At 37.3% G+C, this 20346-nt stretch overlaps 1 protein-coding gene across 6 annotated transcripts in view; it reads left to right on the forward strand.

Moving 5' to 3' along the window:
• Positions 1-20346, forward strand: part of PEX5L (peroxisomal biogenesis factor 5 like) — a 116096-nt gene that overhangs the window by 62221 nt on the left and 33529 nt on the right. For 2 of the 6 annotated variants that reach the window (XM_074911946.1, XM_074911951.1), the window contains exons 2-4: positions 6719-6784; positions 8522-8626; positions 10027-10065. The exons of 1 other annotated variant lie outside the window; for it this stretch is intronic. In XM_074911946.1, the coding sequence (XP_074768047.1) occupies positions 6719-6784; positions 8522-8626; positions 10027-10065 (210 nt within the window). The remainder of the gene's footprint in view (positions 1-6718; positions 6785-8521; positions 8627-10026; positions 10066-20346) is intronic. 3 more of the 6 variants (XM_074911947.1, XM_074911952.1, XM_074911949.1) reach the window with 2 other exon arrangements.

The following is a 20346-nucleotide window of genomic DNA, read 5'->3' on the forward strand; positions in this document are numbered from 1 at the left end:
GAGACCAAAATACTTTTATGTTGCCATATCTATGTGCATTTTTTTAATTGAGGAACATAGTGATGTCAAGCATAGAAAGCACACCAGTTTTTGAGAACAACTAGATCTGTTGGGTTTTTAAAAAATAAACAGGAATATTTAAGATATACCATGACTCTCTCCATACTTTGCTCTCATCAGCACTGCCCTTGCTATATTAATATCAATAAATTAATGTTTTGAATTTCAGGATACCACACGTGAGAGTACAGAAACCTCTAACAGCAACATAGTTAAGAAAACAAAAGAAAAGCAGATCCAAGTAAAACCATCAAAATCAAGATTCCAAACATCTGTAAACACTTGCAACAAGCATGCAAGAAGTTAAATGCTTCTCTCAAGCTTTGTAGCTCAAACCATTGTCTGAGGTTAAATAAAAATAGCTGTTACCCTACCATTACACCTATAAAACATTTTATACAACAGGCTCAGAAACAGTTGTCTTTTAATCATCAATTAACTCAGAACAATGGCCTATATTCTGAATTTCCTACAAAGACTATTTTGTATTCCTGCTCTTTGATAAGCCTGTGATTTTTCCACATAAGAAATACCACCTCTCAGTTTATTTTCATTGTTTTTCCTAAAAATTTTAAAAAGCACAAGCTACATATATTTATTTTTTTAACTGTCCTGTTCATTCAACTTGCCATCAATTCTGTGACTAGTCACACTGTGGCATTACATCTTGCACAGCATTAGCACTAATACAGAAGTTCTATATGGCCACAGATTACTTATAATCCAAATTGATTTCAGCTGTTTTAAATAGTTTACTCATCCTCTGTCTGGGGAAGGGTGTAAAAATTGAAATATAATTTCACTTTCTACCCAAAAAATAACAATTTCTAGATTTTTAAAGAGAAAACATTTAAGAACTAAATCATTCTTAGATACAGTTTTAAAATCAAATGCTGAAATCTTTACTGTCTGAAGTCAAAAGTCTCAACAATTCTTACTGATTAGTCAAACTTCTAGCCCTCAAATAACTCAGGAAATTAACTAAACTTACCTAAAACGGGCTGTGCGCACACGCACATAAATGATAGTCCAATGCTTCATGTTTACATACATCTTTAATTCTTAAGGCATATCAAGAAGAACATATGGAAGAGGGCATACTTCTATATGCTGATAAGAAATCTGATGTATTTCTCAAAAATTCTTCCCTTCAGAATTCATGGTCCACTGACCACTGCGTCAGCTGAAATATCTGGATTTTTGAACGAGCAGAGCAATAAAGAAAATTTGCTGAAGCATTCCCATCTCCCATCTGAAGACATGAAAGATTATTCAAAATTATCTTCTGCCCAGCTTTTGTATGCTGAAACATTGCTAATAATTAAACAGAACATATGTGCACCAAATGGTTTAAGGCACAGACTTCACTGCTTTCTCACTGATGTGAATTTTTGACAAAACTACCACAGTTCCAGCATACACATATTTTATTAGGAAGTAGAATTGAAATTATCACTTGAAAACAGATAAACTGTAATGCCCAACTGTTCATATATGTGAATAAATGTCACTGGAATTATATTATGTTCAGTTCTGTGCCATGAAAGTGAGCTCTACATTACACACACACATCACAGAAGATCCTGTCTGCCAGACATCTGCTCCAGGAACTCTCTGTGTTCCTAACTTTATCACTAGTGTCTGCTACTGCTGTAGCCCTTCATTCAACATGAACCGCATCCTGGGAAACTCTGTTAAAGATAACGTGCGAAGAAGCACACAAAACTGGAAGTCATATCAGTAGAACTTGTTTCATCAGTATTATATGTATCAAAATAGCAAGTCAGACTTACTATAGAGCCTTTAATCTTACTATGTTTGCCACAGATTGTTATTCTGAGTTCTCTATTTCATGAAATAAAACCATTAAATGTTGTGTAGCAGCTTTCAGAAGTGAGGAACCCCTACCACTTTACAGAACAATACATTATGTGCTGGGAGGAAGTGAGTGAGCAAAATATATAGTTTACATGCCATGTGTGTAGTAAACACACATTGCAAAAATGGACAGTACATTAGTCACCAGTCTGTCTGTTTGAAAGTGATCTGAGCTCCTTGAATTTCATTTGAACTAGTACTAGAGGAATGCCTTATTCTAATTCAGTCATTATCACAATAATAAAATAATTCTGTTATGTGTATGTTATGATTGGAGCTCATGATACTGAGGTCAACATAAAATGAACCCAAATTGAGAGAAAATACTTTAGTATTAATTGTCTGCTGAAGAGTACCAAACAAATTTGAAATTGCAGTTGCTAAACCCAAAGATTTCACAATGTTCCTTGACTAAGGAGATGAATGAAATTCTACAGTTCTTTTCTGAAATTTTTGAAGTCAAATACCATTGTGCAGTCAAAAGACTTGCCTCTTTGATAATGCAGTTCCAAATTATCAAGACAGTCAAATAAGAACTAAAAAAAAATACTTTCTACTTATTCACAATGGCCTTATTAAAGATGACACTTACATAGAAAGGACTGCAAAACTTCTCATCCAGGCATCCTATCACAAGCAACTATGTTATATAACGCTTCATAAGAGGACCAGAGCATTAAACAACCTTGAAGTAGTTAGTTCAGTCCCTGACCTTGCTGCTCTTATCAACCTTGCTCTGCATTCCAGGCTGGATTTACTATTTAGTTAGGTCAACATTATTGTTCCAACTGTTACCTTGATAAAGAGATACATTCCCTACGTATATTCCAAATAAAACTTTTTGACTTAAGAGAAGATGACCACCTAGTTCCACTGCATCTTCCTGCTATTAACCTGCAGGAATCATACTAGTTTATAGAGAATAAGTTAGATTTGACAGAATTGTTTATTAATTTCCAGTCATAATATGTGTTCAGATGCATTAAGTACAATAACTTTGCATAAGCTCTTGAGAGCAAGATGGGTCTTGCAGAGCTTTCAATGGAGATGCTTTGGAAGCAGTCCCACTTGGCTCTCAGAATGAATCTGTAGACATCAGAATGAGATAACTTCTAAAGGGAGCACACATATGGCAGCAGTTACTGATAGTCAATAAACAGAAAACCTAACAATGCCATTTCAATGCAAATGCTTCTTAAACTAGTATGCAATTTAATCACAGTATTGACATTTAAATGGACATAAGACACAACCCAGTGAAGCTAAATGGGAATGTTTGTGCCAGTCACCTTTTATGAGCTATTATCTCTTTCTTTGCCAATTTTCTTGTATGCAGTAAAAGTCTTCCCATATTAATAATGAAATCTGTTATTCCATCAACATAAGAATGAAAAAGGAATGGAAGATGGGTAGCACACTTTGAACTCAGCCAATATGGCTTCAGCTGCTTTACTGTAAATTACTTCTTACTCAATACTTCCTATACCCTATTCCCTCTCTGTAGCCAACACTACCTGCATTTCATCATAATCTCATAAGAATGAGCTAAACGTCACGAGTGAAGAGAGGTTGGACCATCACTAGCAGAAAGCTGATAAGAGATTCCAAAGGATGCAAGTATAATATGGAAATATGAGCTCAGGCCCTGAAAGATAGTCTACCTCAACAATACTGTTTCCAGTTCAGGGCATAGAGGTTGTTCACATTTCTCCACACCACAGTCAACTGAGCACTGCCTAAAGGAATTATGTTCCCATTTACCTTAGATCTATACCTCTGTATTAGCTCATAATAAAAAACTACCAAGACCTTTGAGGAAACAGAATTTTCTGTTTAAATATCCAACTTGCATTGGTTCATAAACTGCCTCACCATATGGCTTCTCATTATTTTTAATGATACATAAGATGCAAGATACACTGCCACTAGAAAGTGGTAGAAAAGCATAGATGATGAAAAGACATATGGAGAAAACATGAACTGAAAAGCCTGAGAAGGGAAAAATACAAAGTAATAAACACATATCCTATGCGAAATCAAGAGCTCACAGTTGTACTGTGGACACTAGAACTCTCACGGTATCGCTGCATAGCTGTGTGTGCTCATTTTGAGAGGTAAAAATGTTAGCGCTGCATAATTTTAAACAGCAAAGCCAAGTTTGTTCCTTCATTTTTATTTTTAAATTGCACAAAACACAAAGATTTGTGGTGCATTTTGAATAGGCTGCTTAATTGGTACTGTAAGTCTAACATATCAGCTGCCTGCGGATCTGGACAGCAGCCAAGCATCTCAAGTTCAACACATACAGTAGCTCTATCTGTTCTTTCTCCTAACATAGAAGGACTACAGCTACTATAATCTTTCAGAGTTTGCTTTATAAAACCCCTCTCCAGCCTATTAAAGCTATTAAAAGAGCAGATCAGTACTTCAAGATATTTTGGACTGAAAAGTACTTGGGGTTTTTTGTTGTTTTGTTTTTAAACACACTTCAACTCAGTAGCCTAATGTGAAAAGTTCAGGATAGCTGGTCACTTTTTTAGCATTATATTCATAAATACAGCAAGATGTTATCCTGTTTCTTCTTAGCTAGAAAGCAGAGGTGCCACATGAAATCAATAAACGTCATACATGTACTAGTGCTGTCTGCATATCACTTTTTTCTATGAAATTTCTTTACAAGGGAAGCTCTCAAAACTGTTTTACAAAAGCTTAAATTTAAACATGCCTATATTGAGATTATTTCCAATAGCTCAGTGAATAGCAATGCATTGTGGTGTGTCAAGTAAAGCTGAAACAGCTTGGCAAGACCTTTGGAAAGTAAATGGAACAGCACATGTATACAAGTTTAAAAAAAAATAAAAAGAATCTGATCACTGAGTTTCCTTCTGTTCACTTTCTCACAAGAATAAGTGGTATAAATACTCCTGAAAGGTCAATTTGCAACTCAAGTACCTTAAATATTTGTCAAAAATTAACTTCTAATTATGTTATATATTTAGATAAAATCCTTTTCTTGCATAGAAGATGAAAAAGAATTTCTGTAATTAATAATTACAATTTAAATACAAAAAGTTGAATATATAAAAACACTGGACATTGGCTTTTCATATACAAGAAGAAATTTGCAAATAACTGTAATGAAGAAATGAATTAGAGAATTATATAGCACGTCACCAAGCAGTAATGTTTCAAGTATGACCATTTAAGTCTGATATGCCCATTGTGACTTTAAGGTGATCTGTTGGTCTCATGTCTTTAAAGATGAAAAGCTTTATCATACATGTACACTGTTACAAAGGTATATGCATCACTGATTTAAAAAAAAAAAAACAAACAAAACAAACCTGTCCTAGAAATTTACATTAGTATGCTCTTACAGTAGCTTAATTAAATACTCACTTCTAAGTACCACATCTAAATAGTATGACTTGTACAAAATTCAATTTGGAACTATTCAGAAACACCAGCTGCAAAAAAACCAGAGTATTTCCGTACAAAATCCTGCCAAATCAGCGTACTCCTTTGGAAATGTCTATTATTATCCATTATCTGATCCCAAAGGATAAACCTAGAGAAACCATTATTAAGTTTTGAACCCAATTCTATTATAAATATTTAGCATCATGGGAATACTCTGAAATCTACTCCTTATTTTGCTCTGGAGACATCACCTAACAGAACTGTTCCATTTTAAGTGTATCAAATAACGACATACTGGCATGTTTCTCAGTTTCTCTTAAGCAATATGCTCCATGAAAACAAATAATATATTTTTCGTTCATCAGTTCGTCTTGATTTGTACATAGGTTGTCATGCTCTGCATCACAATTGTTTCCATCTATATATTGCAGGCAAATAGGGAATATTGATTTACTAAATTATTAAACTGGTTCTTATATGAGAAAATAACCTTTCAAATCTGCACTATCAACAAACCTCATTTTAAAGACCTAGCAAGTGTCAAATTAGCTGTTACAGAATTACAGGGTTTGAGCAATAAACTACTGTAACAGATAAATACATAGAGCAAGACAAAACACTAAGAAATGCTTAATATTGAAGGAGGCCAGGTAAATGGCACTTTTAAAAAAATCATCCTTCAATGGTTATTGTAATAAATGTGCTAGAGATTATAATTTCAGCTGCAGTTCACAATGGTAACAAGGTTGTCCTAGTCATAGGAAAACTGTTATTATCCCTCTTAATTCTTCTGCGTAATCACTTCATAGGCAAGCACTGAATATACAGCATTCACTACAGTGAATACAGAGACCAAAATTTTCAAGCTTACATACCTTACTTACATTGGAAAACAAAATCCGTTTCTAGTCACCAGAATAAAAGCCTGGATTTTCCAATGACTTGGTCACCTGTGTCCCTCTCTGAGAATTGAAGCTATTTCACTGCAGTGCCTTTCTCTTTGGTATCCAGGAAGTTGCCTATGTAGTTCTAGTTTCAGAATAATGTTTTTTGTACCATAGGCCAAGTATCCAGAAGTAAATCAGCCCAACTTACACAGTCTTTTAGAAAAGCTAGAAGAAAGACCTAATAAAAAAAGTTGTATCAAGCCAGTCGCTTTGACTAGCAAATATACAAAGTCTGCTCATAAATAAATAGTACAGAGGCATTTATCAGGTTACTAGTCTACATTGTGCTATTGCCACTTTAAACTGATGAGACAGATTTTATATACGGTATCAACCACTCCCAGGGTTTTGCAGCGTTATGTTTATGAAAGGTTAACAGCAGGCACTAATACGAGTATCATGACTCTTTTCAGGCAGTAGGTGAAACCTTGAAGAAAAAGTGGCTCTGTCTTCAAAAAAGTGACCTGACCTTTGCTTTGGTGGGTTTTTACTCTGCAAGAAATAAAAAGCACTGCATGCTTTCCAATGCATCCTTTCTAGCTGATAAACTATTTTGTTGTAGCACTCAGCACAAAAGGACTACATTTTATAAAGATCAAATAGCATGTTATTAGTGCTAGCTAACGATAGCTCCATGCGTCATACGAGAAACAAGCTTCATAGACCTGGAATATGTCATATGAATCATGAACAGCGTAAAATACATAATTGGTCAAGAACCTTTGATATGCTTACCAATTAGAAATAATTCTCATTGAATTAAATATATTTAATTTTACAATTACTTTGTAGTTCTTTGGATATCAAAGGCATCACAAGTCCAGCATGCTTATCATTTATGACACTTCTGCGCTGAGAATTTCTTGCAGCATGCAAAGAACTCTCTGTAGGGTAACTGTGATGTGTTGCACAAGCAAGCTAACCTTAGACCGACCTGACTGTTAATAAAATCTGTTCAAAGACCTCAATAGTATGTAATGTTTTTACCTACAATCGATGAAATGTTTCTCAAACAACCTGTAGTTCAGTATAAGCAATAGTGGGTTTTTACTGGACACAGAATACAGTACTAGTGAAATTCTAGTATATGATGTGGTAAAGAACCCCTTCTGTTAATAGACTTTTAAGTATTTAAAAATATTTAAGTCTAGTGTAAAATACTGCTTTTATGGAGCCAGATCCTGCAGTCTTCACCCAGCTAAACCTTCCACAGAAGTCACTGGGAGCTTTTAAAGTATAATAATAAGGACATGCCCAGGGTCACTAGCATAACACGGTTCTGCTGCTGTGCTTTATGTGTACGCTCAGACTTTCTCTGTCACTTGCAAGACTATGAGAGATCAAAATACAGAAATCCATGTGAATTCAAGAAGATAAATACCCTTTTTAGATAAAGAGTACGGTTTCAAAGAAAGTATTGCACATAGTTTTAATGCAATTTTTTGTTTGTTTGGCTAAAATATTAAATTATGTTAGAACATTCTAACTTTGTCTTGAATATTTACAATATATTAAGCTAATTTTAAGAAAAGTGAATTTTAAAAAATCTTACAAGTAAGTTCAACAACAATGACCATTTTGGGGAGAACTGTAGCAATACCTATGATGGCAGAATTTGGCTCCATATATTCTGTTTGCAAAAACTGTTTATATGTTGTAAATTGCTTTTTAAAATGTTACTAGAGCTACAAACACTGCAGGCCCAGCCCTACAGTTTATGCATTCAAATTTCAGGAGGAGTTTGCCTCAGTGAGCTACAAGGAACCGTGCTTCATTTGCAAAATCAGCTTGATGCTATTTTTTAAGCAAAAAACAGGTGTTTTGAAAATAAACATTGGGGTAATCAAAATAAAATTAAGGGGCTGATCCCCCCGACCTTACTGCTATGGAGGTCTATCCTGCGGAAGGTCCAAATCTCTCTATTTCCACTGGAGTATTTCCAGCCAGTCTTGTCCCAGCAAGGCGGTGCCATCCCGTTGACTTCATTGGGGCAACTCTAACAAGTCACAAGTCAACAATATGGTTGGGGTCTACCTGTAAACAGGTTCGCAGATCATTTTTAAAGGGTGTTTGTGTATTCTACTTTCAATCAAGCTTTGCTTCCAGCCGTAAACGCCGTCAGTGTAATGACTGGATGGTTCTGGGGTCTGTTTTTGGGAGGCGGTTGTTGCCAGGCTCGCTGCTGACTCGCGCCATTGTTGATTTCGCTGTTGTAGGGGAAAGGCTCTAGGGCGGCAGATAAGGCTGTTGCCATGGTGATGAAGGAGATTCCGAGGGAGGAGTCTGCAGAAGAAAAGCCCCTCCTTACTATGACATCACAGGTGGGCGGAGCGCGGGGCCCTGAGGACACCGCGCGAGTCATCGGCCTGGCCACGGCCACGCGGGGTCCATGGAAGCCATTCGGGGTCCATGGAAGCCATTCGGCTTTAGGGGTGCTGGCCCAAGCCATCTGCCGGGGCCGCTCACGCCTACGTCATCGTGTTTCCTCACTGACACTGGGAAAATTAGCGTGGGGTAAATTACATAATCGCTTGGGGGTTTAGATGCTTTGACATGAAAATTTAAAAGAAAATGCATTTATCCCCCAGATAAAGGGATCTGTAGAAAATACAGTATATATGCCAGTTAACAGAAAGTTATTTAAAACCAATTTAAAGTTTCAGTTATAATTCATGCCATCAGTATTCATGCCACAAATACTCATTCGCAATGCACATATATAAAATATTCATATTCAATGCATATATAAAACAAGAAGCAACCACTTCACAGTAATGTCATTTTCAATATCTCAGATCCCATCCCTAAGCTCTCACCGGGATTCTACTCCTGGTCCAGGTCAATATGTTACTCTGCACACCTCATGGCTTTCATTTCCACAACTTCAGTCAAAGGAAGGGCATAATGTCATCACACTAAACTTTACACTTTGGAGTAGTCATCAAGCCTTAAGTGGTTTCATTAGTTTCTCAAAGAGAGTAACAACACTACTGTAAAACACAGCACTTCCATCTCACTACAACAGTGGATTTTATTGCCTCCTGTCACTCACACTCATGAATTTGTTCCCCAAGCAAGTACATTTAGTATTTAGTGCACACAAGTTGTTCCTACTGATCAGGAGGTTTAATGGAAGTAATCTCACCACATAGTTATGTGAGTGCCTTCAACAGAATCCACAATCCTGTTTTATTCCTTCATGTTTTAGGATAACAGCTATTGTATTTAAGATGGACACAAGGCCAGCACATACTTCTCAGAGCATCACAGATGCGCTGCACTAATACACATTATACAAATATCTACTGTGGAAATCAGCTCTGGCAATCTCCTCCTCGGTCCCCGTTGAACACCATAGTTTGCTCGTAGTGAACTCTAATGTCTATGAAGTAATTACACAAAGGAAAAGGATGCTCCCTTTAAGGCATCATTTCTAATTTTCTATTAAGTGATTAGAATTAGACAATTAGAAACCAACAGAAAACACTGCACCCTCTACCCGCCCATTGCCCCCCAAAAGTGCACATCTTCCACTGGCTTCAATGGGGACAGGAGTTCAGCCTGGGTTCATTAAATGTTTAATGCACCATTTGTAGTGGTTGTCTGTCAGTCTACTCAGCAAAAGTCTATGATAAATATATGAGTAAAATGCTTGTGTCTGTTAGTCAGTGTAATTTCTTCCACTAAACATAAATACCTACTTCCCTGCTATGCACCAAAGGGGTGCAGAAGCCAAAAGGAAACAGAATCAAGTGAAAAAGTGAGTATTTTCCATAGCCATCTCTGCATCATGTATGTGTGATGTGCAGTGATATGACCATATTGCATACCTCATCCGTATCCTAATTGTCTGGCTGTAATGTTGTTTTGAGATGCTGTCTCTAGTGTGTCTGTGTAAACCTCTGGTTCAGACCATTCATTCGGAATAACACACTGCTATTTTGTGATATACATTTGACCATCACCAAAGTGTTTGTCTCTGCTCTTTACATGATGAAACAGATGGATGTGGTTGCTGCTTACAGGGTGAAACACACAGGTTCCAAACTGGCTGCAAATTCCCCAAGCCAGATTAAATTGGGTCATGAGAATAAGGCCTGGTCTTTCCAAAGTTACCACCACACAACCCACTATGGGCACATGTATATTTTAGGAAGTAATTACTGACATTAGGTATCTCTGTAGCTTCATGCCTACAACTAACTAAGCAAGAAAGCTGCAAGTAGAACGTAAGGATAAAGCCCAGATAGAGGAGTACTGGCTAAAAGTTTAAAAAAAAATTTAAAGAGAGTATAATCTCCCATTTTCAAAATCCTTGATGAACGGTGGATTAATCATGTCTGACTGTGGAAGCAGACTCCAGAGGAAACATAAGTGGAATCCAATACACAAAGAAGAGACACTAAATCTTCATTTTGAGAGAAATAGTTAGTGATAATATACAGAGACCCCTGAACTGATATTTTAAGAGATGTTTCCTTGCTGTCTTCCTCTGGAAAATGTTAAAAACTTATCCAACAGAACAAGTCAGATAAATGTTCACATTTTATTGTTACCTTTCTAGCAAAGCCCTGTTTGTAAAATATGACCCTAATTTGTTGACATAAATACAGTGAATTAAACTTTAATGAAGTTTCCAATTCACAGATTATTTTATATCATCAGATCTGGAGGCAAATCTTCAAATTACAGGAACCAAAAAAGTCCTGCAGATGCCAGTGGGGCTACACTAATATATGGTAACTGGCAATCTTGACCATCATTCCAGTAGTAATCAGTATACTACAATAAGCAGAGTGGTACTCTTGGTAATTGAATAGGCCTTTCGGTATCTATTTTTTGTGATTCTGTCTCAATTACTTCCAATGAAAGTCATTTTATTGGTGTGAGAAAGCATTTGGTAGTTGCCAAATCTAATGCTTCAAGTATCAACAGAGTGAGCTTTCAGTACTAATGGGATTTTGTAGATCATAACTCTAAACCATGTTGCTGTCTCCCTTTATCCTTTTAAAGATAATTCAGAAATGACTGGAACAAATTCATCAATAGAACCTAGAAAAAGTGAAAGTCTGCTGAAGGTTCAAAGATTAACTGGAAGTTAAGTTATGAGCCAATATACTTCTAATTGAAGCAGTGATATAAATGAGAAAAATCGTGCATAAAAATTTGATTTGAATTCAAAAATAAAATTTTTGCTTAACGTTTTCACATCATCTTTGCATTTGTCAAGAGAAGAAAAAGCTCACTTCAGAATTACTTTCTAATGAGAAATTTAACATAAATATCCCCTGGAGTCAAAGTTTAATTATACAGTCAGCTATGAAATTCCCAATTTACTACAGGTCAGTGAACTTGAAAGGATCTGATTCAATAAAGTACTTCGATCCACACCTATACTTTAAAATATGATTAACTGCTTTATTCAATAGTTAAAGTGCATGCTTAAATGCCTTGCCAGTCTGATTTTAAACAAACAAGCCTCACAGTGTCACAAGAGTTATTTGTCCCAGATTCATAACACCTAACTCAGATTCTTCATTAGAGACAAACTGGAAAGCCAGTGATGGTAGGATCCCTATAAAGATAACAGAAAGAAAGATCTGCAGGAGGTGACTCATGTCCAAGATGATCCTATGGCAAATACACTCTCGTATTATATGGAACAGAAATGGGAATCCATGAAAAATTCACCGGTAGGAAAAAGAAATGCAAAGTATATATTGAAAGCTATCCCCACTTCTCTTTGTAACTGAAAAATGCTGGAGCTGCTTACTTAGAATTTACATGAACTACACAGACATCGCTCAAGAGTACAGTTTTGATACTGACTTCTTCTAATTTAGGAAGTTAACCTGCAGAACACTTAGGTTTTAGAATTTGAACTGGAAAGAAAACATTTTAAAAGATGAAATTATAAGAAACATGCTGAAATTCATCCTATCCCATGAAAAATGCAAGCTACAACACACAAGTTACTTAAAAAAATATGTTTCATGACTACACCTCAGTTAACTCCACCAGATGCTTAATACTTTTTTTTTATAGTCTCTCTATGAGGTATTAGTATTCAGACTAGGAGTACAATTTTTCTTTTTTAAAAGTGAACTTCATTTGCATGACAATAGTTGATCCACACACATTTATAATTGCTCAAGGGCTTACGAGTAAAATACTCCACTTTCTAAATTCCATTGCTTTGGTGTTTGGGTTTCTTAGTGTCTGGGGGGGGGGGGGGGGGCTTGTTTGGTTGGGTTTTGTTTTGTTTTCCTTGGTTGATTGGGCTTTTTATTTTGTTCTGTGTTTTGGGGGATTTTGGTTGGTTGTTTTTTTTTAAACTCTACTAAGAGATCTTTCCAATGCTGCCATTCAATTTTATAAAGGAAACAGAGCAAAGATAGCTAATATTCAGGTAGCTCCCCATGTTAATAGGTTTTCTGTTGTGTGTATCAAAGACTCACTAAACGAATTTGATTCTATAATCAGTTTTCCATATAAAAGTTAACAATCCCATTTGAATCAATCATTCTTTCTAAGCTTCTTAGCATTTAAACTTGCATTGACTTACAGTCCACTCCATAAATGTTTACTAATTAAACATTACAACAAAATGGTGGGAAGTTAAAGTGAATGTAATTACCTTCTGTTCTCTTTTATATCAATCTAAACCAGAATTAATTCAATTTTAATCGATATACATAATATTAAAAAAGGCAAAAATCATGCCATTTTTAGATAACAACAATTACATTTGGACTACAATAATTCACTGTACATTCCAATCTGCCCTCTGAGAACAGTGGCAATTTCTGCACTGATTTTAGGAGGACTGGACCAGAGATCATGTTTTTGTATCCTTTCAAAGGATTCATGATAAATTCACTGGCAATATTTTTAACATCTCAAGCCTGTCTTATTTAATTTATTATAAAAGTTTGAGTAGTTTATCCTACTTATAACTTTTTCATCTATTATTAAAACAGGGTAAATACAAGAGTAGTAAAAAAGAAAATACAAAACGCATACATACATGCTTAGCAGTGCAAATATTAATTGGTTCTTTACTTCTAAGTTAAATATTGCTCAACACTATTATTGCTTTTAGGGCAGAACGCATAATTTCAGCAGATATTTTCTCATGAGTATAATAAAGTTGCCTTGACAATATGCTTAAAAGTCAAAATTGGCTGCTTGCCTAAAATTATACAGATTTCTCTGTCACATAAATTAAATACATTTTTCCATGACATAAGTTTTAATTTGAAATTACCATGGGAATTGATGGTGTAATTTTTTCATAAAATAAAAAATTAAGTATACTGTTTCATACTTTAAATGCCTTACCATTCCATAGGCATAGAAACATCTGGACAAACATCTTTTGCTATGCCAGTTTAATCCTTTTTTTAAAATATTAATTGTTTATAAATAGGAATTAATTTTCAGAAATTTAGCGTTTCTTCATTCATGAATACTCCAAGTAATGATATACTATCCTGTTAAAGAGTTGCAAGCCATACACTGCAGTTGTTCTATACTTGACTGCTATTTGTACAGTGAAACTGTTCTACTGAATTGCAAGTCCAAAATTCACAGACAGCTTTAGTTTCAAGCTTTTCAATCTGCAAATACATTTCAAAGCAAACACACACCCCATGACAGATCCCTACAGAGAAAGACTGTATAATTTAACAAGAAATTATGGCTTGGTTCCTATGACTGCCCACAGGAATGCATCCAAGACTACAGCCTTACTCTAGATTTGCTACAGAACTCTTTGTACTACAGAACTTCTTAAAAGAAAAATCCACAGAAAGGACAAGAAAAGTCTGTGTGATTTCAAAGTAATTACAGCCTGTATGCAAAGATACAGCGAGGGTACAATAAAAGATGAATTTTGTTGCATGGGAAATGAACAAAGGGTATTTTCAACACAGTTGAAGATCAGTAGGAATGGCATAAGCCTTACAAAAATTCTGTGATAAGCCATGATCTACTCAGTATTTTAATTCTCTCATCTTCATAGCCTTCATGCTAGTATAGCATGAAGATTTGGTCTTTTAAAAGCAGCAGTTGTGCATCTTTCATCTAAAGTGATATTTGGTTATGTACCATACTCAGAGTAGTGCATGAGGCTGTATACATTCCACTCCTGCTGAAACTCTTAAACTTACCTATGGATCACCGGTGGTTCGCAGAGAATTTATACATGCAGCTTAGTTCCATATACTGGCAGCCTTCTTTGCTTACAAAAATATTGTAAATTTATTTAATGTTTTTCATTAGCTGAAAGTAATCATCATAGTTGCCCCCACAGATGCTGCAAGAGCACAACTGTAATCCCCGCAGTGTGAAGAAACAGCACTCTTCTGGTTTCTGTCCTCTGCACCTTATTTGAGAACTGTAGGTCTCAAAGTCAGACTGCCTCTTCAGCTGGAGTTGCCACACAAAATGTAATTTCAATGAATGATACAGAAGCCAGAAACTAGCATCATGAGTTACCATTTGTTCCCTATAGATACTGTCATGACACTTGTGCCTCCTCCCACAGTATAGGTTTCTTCAGGGCTTTCTCAACAGCTTACTTTGGATTCTGCAGCCTTCCTGTTCTACAGGACTTTCCCAGCCTGCATTTACTTAGCTAACCTGCCAGATCCGTCAGTCCCTCCATCACCTAGAAGGCCATTTTAGGAGTACAGACTAGGTACTTTCATAAAGGGAAATAATTTCAAGGAACATTTTGTAATTTCTAAGCATGTATGACAATGAGCTAGTTTTGTCTTTGATCACCATAGTATTCTCCAGTTCAGAGAGTGATATGGGGAAGGGGAGAGGCTAAAGCACAGATCACAGGGTAACACCACAGAGACGGTGCATAGCCAAGTGAGGGAACATAAAAAAATAAAAACTTCTAACACCCAGGAAAGAGAGGCACTCTGTTTTAGTAAACAGCTTCCTTCACTTAAAAAGTGCATGGAGCATGCAGATATTAATGCAACAGACAGATTTACAATAAACCACATTTTTACATGAATAGTAAAGGCCAAATTGTCAGTCACAGTCCAAATATGACAGTAGCAATTTTCCTCCCCTTCTCCCATGGCTCTGATCCAGTAAGACTGTTAAGCACATGCTTAACCTTGAGTTTTGCAGGACATGCTTAAGTGCTTTGCTGGCATGAGGCCAAAATGCAAGAGCCAAATACAACTACAATTCCTTTAGCCAGACCAAGAGAAACAGAGGGAAGGAAATGGTGAACTGTGAGATATTTAGTTCTACCTTGCAACAATACACCATAATTTGTATAGGTCAGGACTTACAGACACAGATAGGATGCTACTGTGACACAGCGAGCCCAGCAAGAGTTATCACCAAGCAATGCAACTGCTGTTAATGAAGACACAACATAAGCATGTTGTCATTTACCAATTTAGACATCAAGCATAGGTTTTAAACACAGCTGGCATGTGAATTTAAATATCCAATACAGCATCTGTAGTAATCCTCCCACAGCTCCTCTAACTTCACACAAGCCCTCTGTTAGTTGTTTGCTTTAAGCCCCAGGGGGTCACTTAGCTTGTGTGATTTCAGGTAAGGTACTGTCACCTCTGATTCCCAGACTACTCCACACACTTCCTACTACTTAGCAACAGAGTACCAGTTATCACCTGCTGAGCAAGACTAGTCTTCAGGGAGGCAGTAACACCAAAGCGCTCTTTGCAGGAGGGTGAAATGAGTTTGTCTTGGTTTTAGAGCTCCCACAATTCACATTACGTAGAAGTCAGTTATACTGGTCACCCTGTGAATTTAGTCTCTGTTCTTGTGAAAACCAAATATTTGGCTGGCATGTCAGTTTTGTTGGGACATAAATTCACACTAGAGTGACAGATAAAAAAATAACATCACCCTGGCACAAGGATGATGCAAAAAGTAATGATCACACTTACTATACAATAGGAAATAAAGCATGTGCGGTGGTCATTTTGATTGTGAAATATTTATAAACATGCTTGAAAAGCGAGTGAAGAAAAATGTAACTCATACAATTTGAGCTTTTAGCACAAGACTAGTGATTTTGTCAGAAGTTCCCTTTCCAAACCTCCATCAGCAAGCAGAAAAAAGCTCTTCCTGTTCTTACCCTTTCAAGATAATGATCTACAGACAAACCTGTCAGGACAATACTTCCAGTTATGCTCTAGAGAACAATAACCTCAATTTCTATTTGTGGTTCCCATTTATCAGATTTTAGACGTAGCTAGTTAGTAGAAATTAATTCAATCATTTCCTCTTATCCTAGTGAGTGCCACCAAAGATTACCATGTGCCAGATGTGTGCAGAGAACCCCTCTACCAAGAAACCATTGCTATGGGGCAAATAATTAGTTATTGAAGTTAGTTGATGCCTTAGTGGATGCCTCTGGTTAAACTAAAAGAACAGTATAACACTTACTAACTACTCTAATTAATGTAACTCATTTACCTATTTGTCCAGTCTCATCCAAGCAGGAGACAAATTTCTCAAAGTTCAAAAATACAATTTCCCAAGAGAAAAACTGAGTTAAAAGGTTCCTGATTTCTCCAATGCTCATTACCACATGTTCATCACCAGTCCCTGAACTTTCTAGGTCAGATCATTTCACTGATGCAGTCAGCATCACCAGCACACTGAGTGGTCCTTACAGCAAAAGGTGTAAGTGCCCAGGAGCAGCTTTGCTGCTGAACTGCACAGGTGGATTACCCATTAGTAGTTTGGGGCTTCCTAAATTAGTGTCTTGAGTAATTCAAACAGCCTCAGGTGAAAAAATGGGTAGAATCCAATCTAACTAATTTAGGTAACTAATATCTAAATTTTAGGTGCCTCTTGAACCAGTCCTTCTAAAATAAATTCCATATATAGCCAGTGGGAAAGCTAGGTGCCTTTGAGAGCCTCCTGAGGAACAGCCTAAATTGGGCAGGATCTCCCTCTGGAGTTGCTTTTTCTAGGCATTTATCTCTCCCTGTTCAACATGGAGGGAATTTAAGCACTTAATTTAAAAGAACTAGTTCACTATGTGCTCAAAACATAAGTGTTAATTAGCTGCCTATGCCTGACTGGAACCCCTCAGTTTAGGTTCCAAATAATTTATCTTAAAGACTAGTATTATATTATGCCCTACTAACATTTAAAAAAAGAAACAAAACAACATGCATTGTGCACTGCAAACAAATCAAATCAGAAATGCAATAGGTGACTGTATAAAATGGAATGTCAGGACCATACCTTACCGACAGACAACCTTGGTGTGCTCCAGTACTCCCACAGCGTAAATCCAGCACTCTAGGAAGAGAGCAGACAAAGCACCTGTAGCCAGAGCAGGGCAGGTTGTGCAGATGAACATTATCAACTGTAAATTGACACTAGGCAAGAAGTTGGTCCTCTTAGCTGTTCCCCTGGGCACCAGATGTGCTCTAGCTCCCTCTGCCTTAAGGTCAGACTAAGCTGCTCTGTGGCAACGTTTCACAACAGAACCCTGTTAACAGACCACCATTTTTGTTGCTTTTTGGTTTTTTGTTGTGGTTTGTTTTGGTTTTATTTTAAATTTTAAATCAGGCTACTCCCTAGGTATTTCATAACTCTCTTACTACAAGATAAGATGCAGACTGAAAGCAAAGCAAAACCAAAGCCATAGCGGTTACTGTATGCATGCATAATTTCACATTGTTTCTGGCATGGTAAAACACCACCACTAAAACCAGCATCACAAGAGACACCTGCATTAAAACCATAAGACAAAGGCCCCAAAGACGAGCAGAAAACAAGTTTTTACAGGACAGCTGAGCTGCCACCATGATAGCAGCTGGGTGCTTGTTGTGCCCTACGCAGCTCCCTTGCACAGCACCAGGCCTGAGGAGAAACCCAAGGCTCGAGGAAGGTGTTTTACCAGTTTTTTATGGGAGCAAAGGGAGAAGATAAGTCCTGGGAGGATTTAGAGATGACTACAGGGCAGAGAAAGAGGTGCTAGGTGGGTGATCAAGGCAAGCTATAGCCAGGCTGGATAGCGACTAGAACAAAGAAGCTCCTCACAATGGCCCCTGCTCCCTTTCAGGGGGCTAATGCTACACCCCTTCCACAGCAATGCCTCCCCTCCTGCCCCAGCACAACCAGGCCCACCCAGAGTTTGACCCCAAACTGGGACCATTCATTGGGCCCACCTACCCTTCAGGCTTGAGGATCACCCAGAGAGGGAACTGCCATAAGCTACCACTGTCACCTCATCCACATCTCACAGCAACTCTGGGAACAGCACGGTAAGGCCCTGGGAAAAGAAAAACTCAGCAGCAAAGGCAGCTGCAGTTAATAAACTACATCAGCTGAATCAGTGCAGACAGCTGGGGCTGGGGTGGGCCACAGGGCACACAAAATGGAGGCCAGGTGATTTCCCTCAGTGCCCTGGGCTGTAGGACTGTCCAGCTGAGGGGAAATATGGCAGCCATGGCATGGCCTCCAGCACAGCAACTGCCTGACCCGGCTTTTGGGCCTTGTCTCACAGCCCTGCTAAAGAATTTTTGCTTTCATATATTTAAGCAGTGGTGCTGGTATCAGCTATCAGATGATGCTTTTGGCTCTCCAGGTATCTCTCCCAAAGCACCAAAACCCCCCCACATATATGCTTTTTGGAACAAAAAATTCCAATAGCAGTACTGAGGTAAGAAAAACCACCATTTTCTGTTGTGCTGTTCAATAGCAGAAGTCAGTCACAAAAAACTCATCTGAATTTAGGAGTATTTTATACTATGGATGAGTCTCCTCAGATGTATTAGTAGCAGGGAATATCACCCTCGACCGATTTTAGCTATCTTTCAGTTAAAGGAGTGTGTGGGCTTTTTCTTTAATTAAAATGAATTTTATAAAGAAAAATTAAGTTCTTAGAGACATTATGAGAATTTATGGCACTCACAGGCTAAATTAGTAATCATAAATCAACAGTTTCTCAGGCTCTGTCTATACTGCTTGGCATGTGTACAAATACTGCACACATAAATACTGTGCGGCGGTGCATTGCCAGCCGCCTGGCTCCTGCTCCCAGCGCTGCTTCCTCCAGCACCGGGCAATGTTGGGTGCCTTTCTTAATTTCAGTTTGCTTCTCTCGTCTGCAATGTAGAGATAATACTCAGCTCTGTGGTGGTGCCAGGCTTGATTCATGAATGTTTTAAAGCATTCTGTGATATTCACCCTGAAAGGTGCTTGAGAACCATAAATTATTACTTTAATATAGATAATAGTTTTCATCTCATGAATGTTTTATAGCACTACTCCAAATTCATGCCTGATATAACTCTAATAACTTGAGCAGAGTTAAACTAGGAATAAATTTGGTACAATATATGAGGCAGCAAAATTAAATTGGAAGTGTGAGACCTAGGGCTTACCAAGTGGCATTGCATACACAGTAATGTCAGAAACCTACCCCACTGCCCACATACCTACAGCAAAAATACCAGCTCATGGCACCCTTCAACCTGTTATGCTTTGATTTGTCATGAAATGTCTACTTCATGTCAAAAAACATATTTTTCTAGTATGTTCTATTGATATACATATGTAGTTTGTATTTATTGGGAATTAGTACACTTGACCGTGTATTTGCTACCTGTTTTGACCCAGATATTTCAGTTGAAAGCAGATTATTTTTCACAGGAACAACCCTTCTAGCAAGACACTCGTACAGCTTCCAGTCCTTATTCATGGGAGCATAGAACACAGGACTAGGAGGGATCCTCTGGGCCACAGCCGGCTTCTCAAAAGCAATCACATCATAAACAGCCATGTAGAAAGCTTGTCAAATGCCATTTTAAATAGGTAGGCTTTTTGTCCCCCTACCATAAAAATAATACTGTTCATACATTTCACTGCTGTGATAGTTGGAAAGATTCATTTAATTCCCAGACCAGATGTATTCATGGCTGGTTTAGATCTCTTTGTTGCCGTGCCAGGCTTTCTCTATAGTTGAAATAACTTTCCTCCTCCAGTGTTATCTAACCACTCTCCCTTTATGTGTACATGA

This window comes from Athene noctua, chromosome 8 (assembly GCF_965140245.1).
Source record: "Athene noctua chromosome 8, bAthNoc1.hap1.1, whole genome shotgun sequence".
Lineage (NCBI taxonomy): Eukaryota > Metazoa > Chordata > Aves > Strigiformes > Strigidae > Athene > Athene noctua.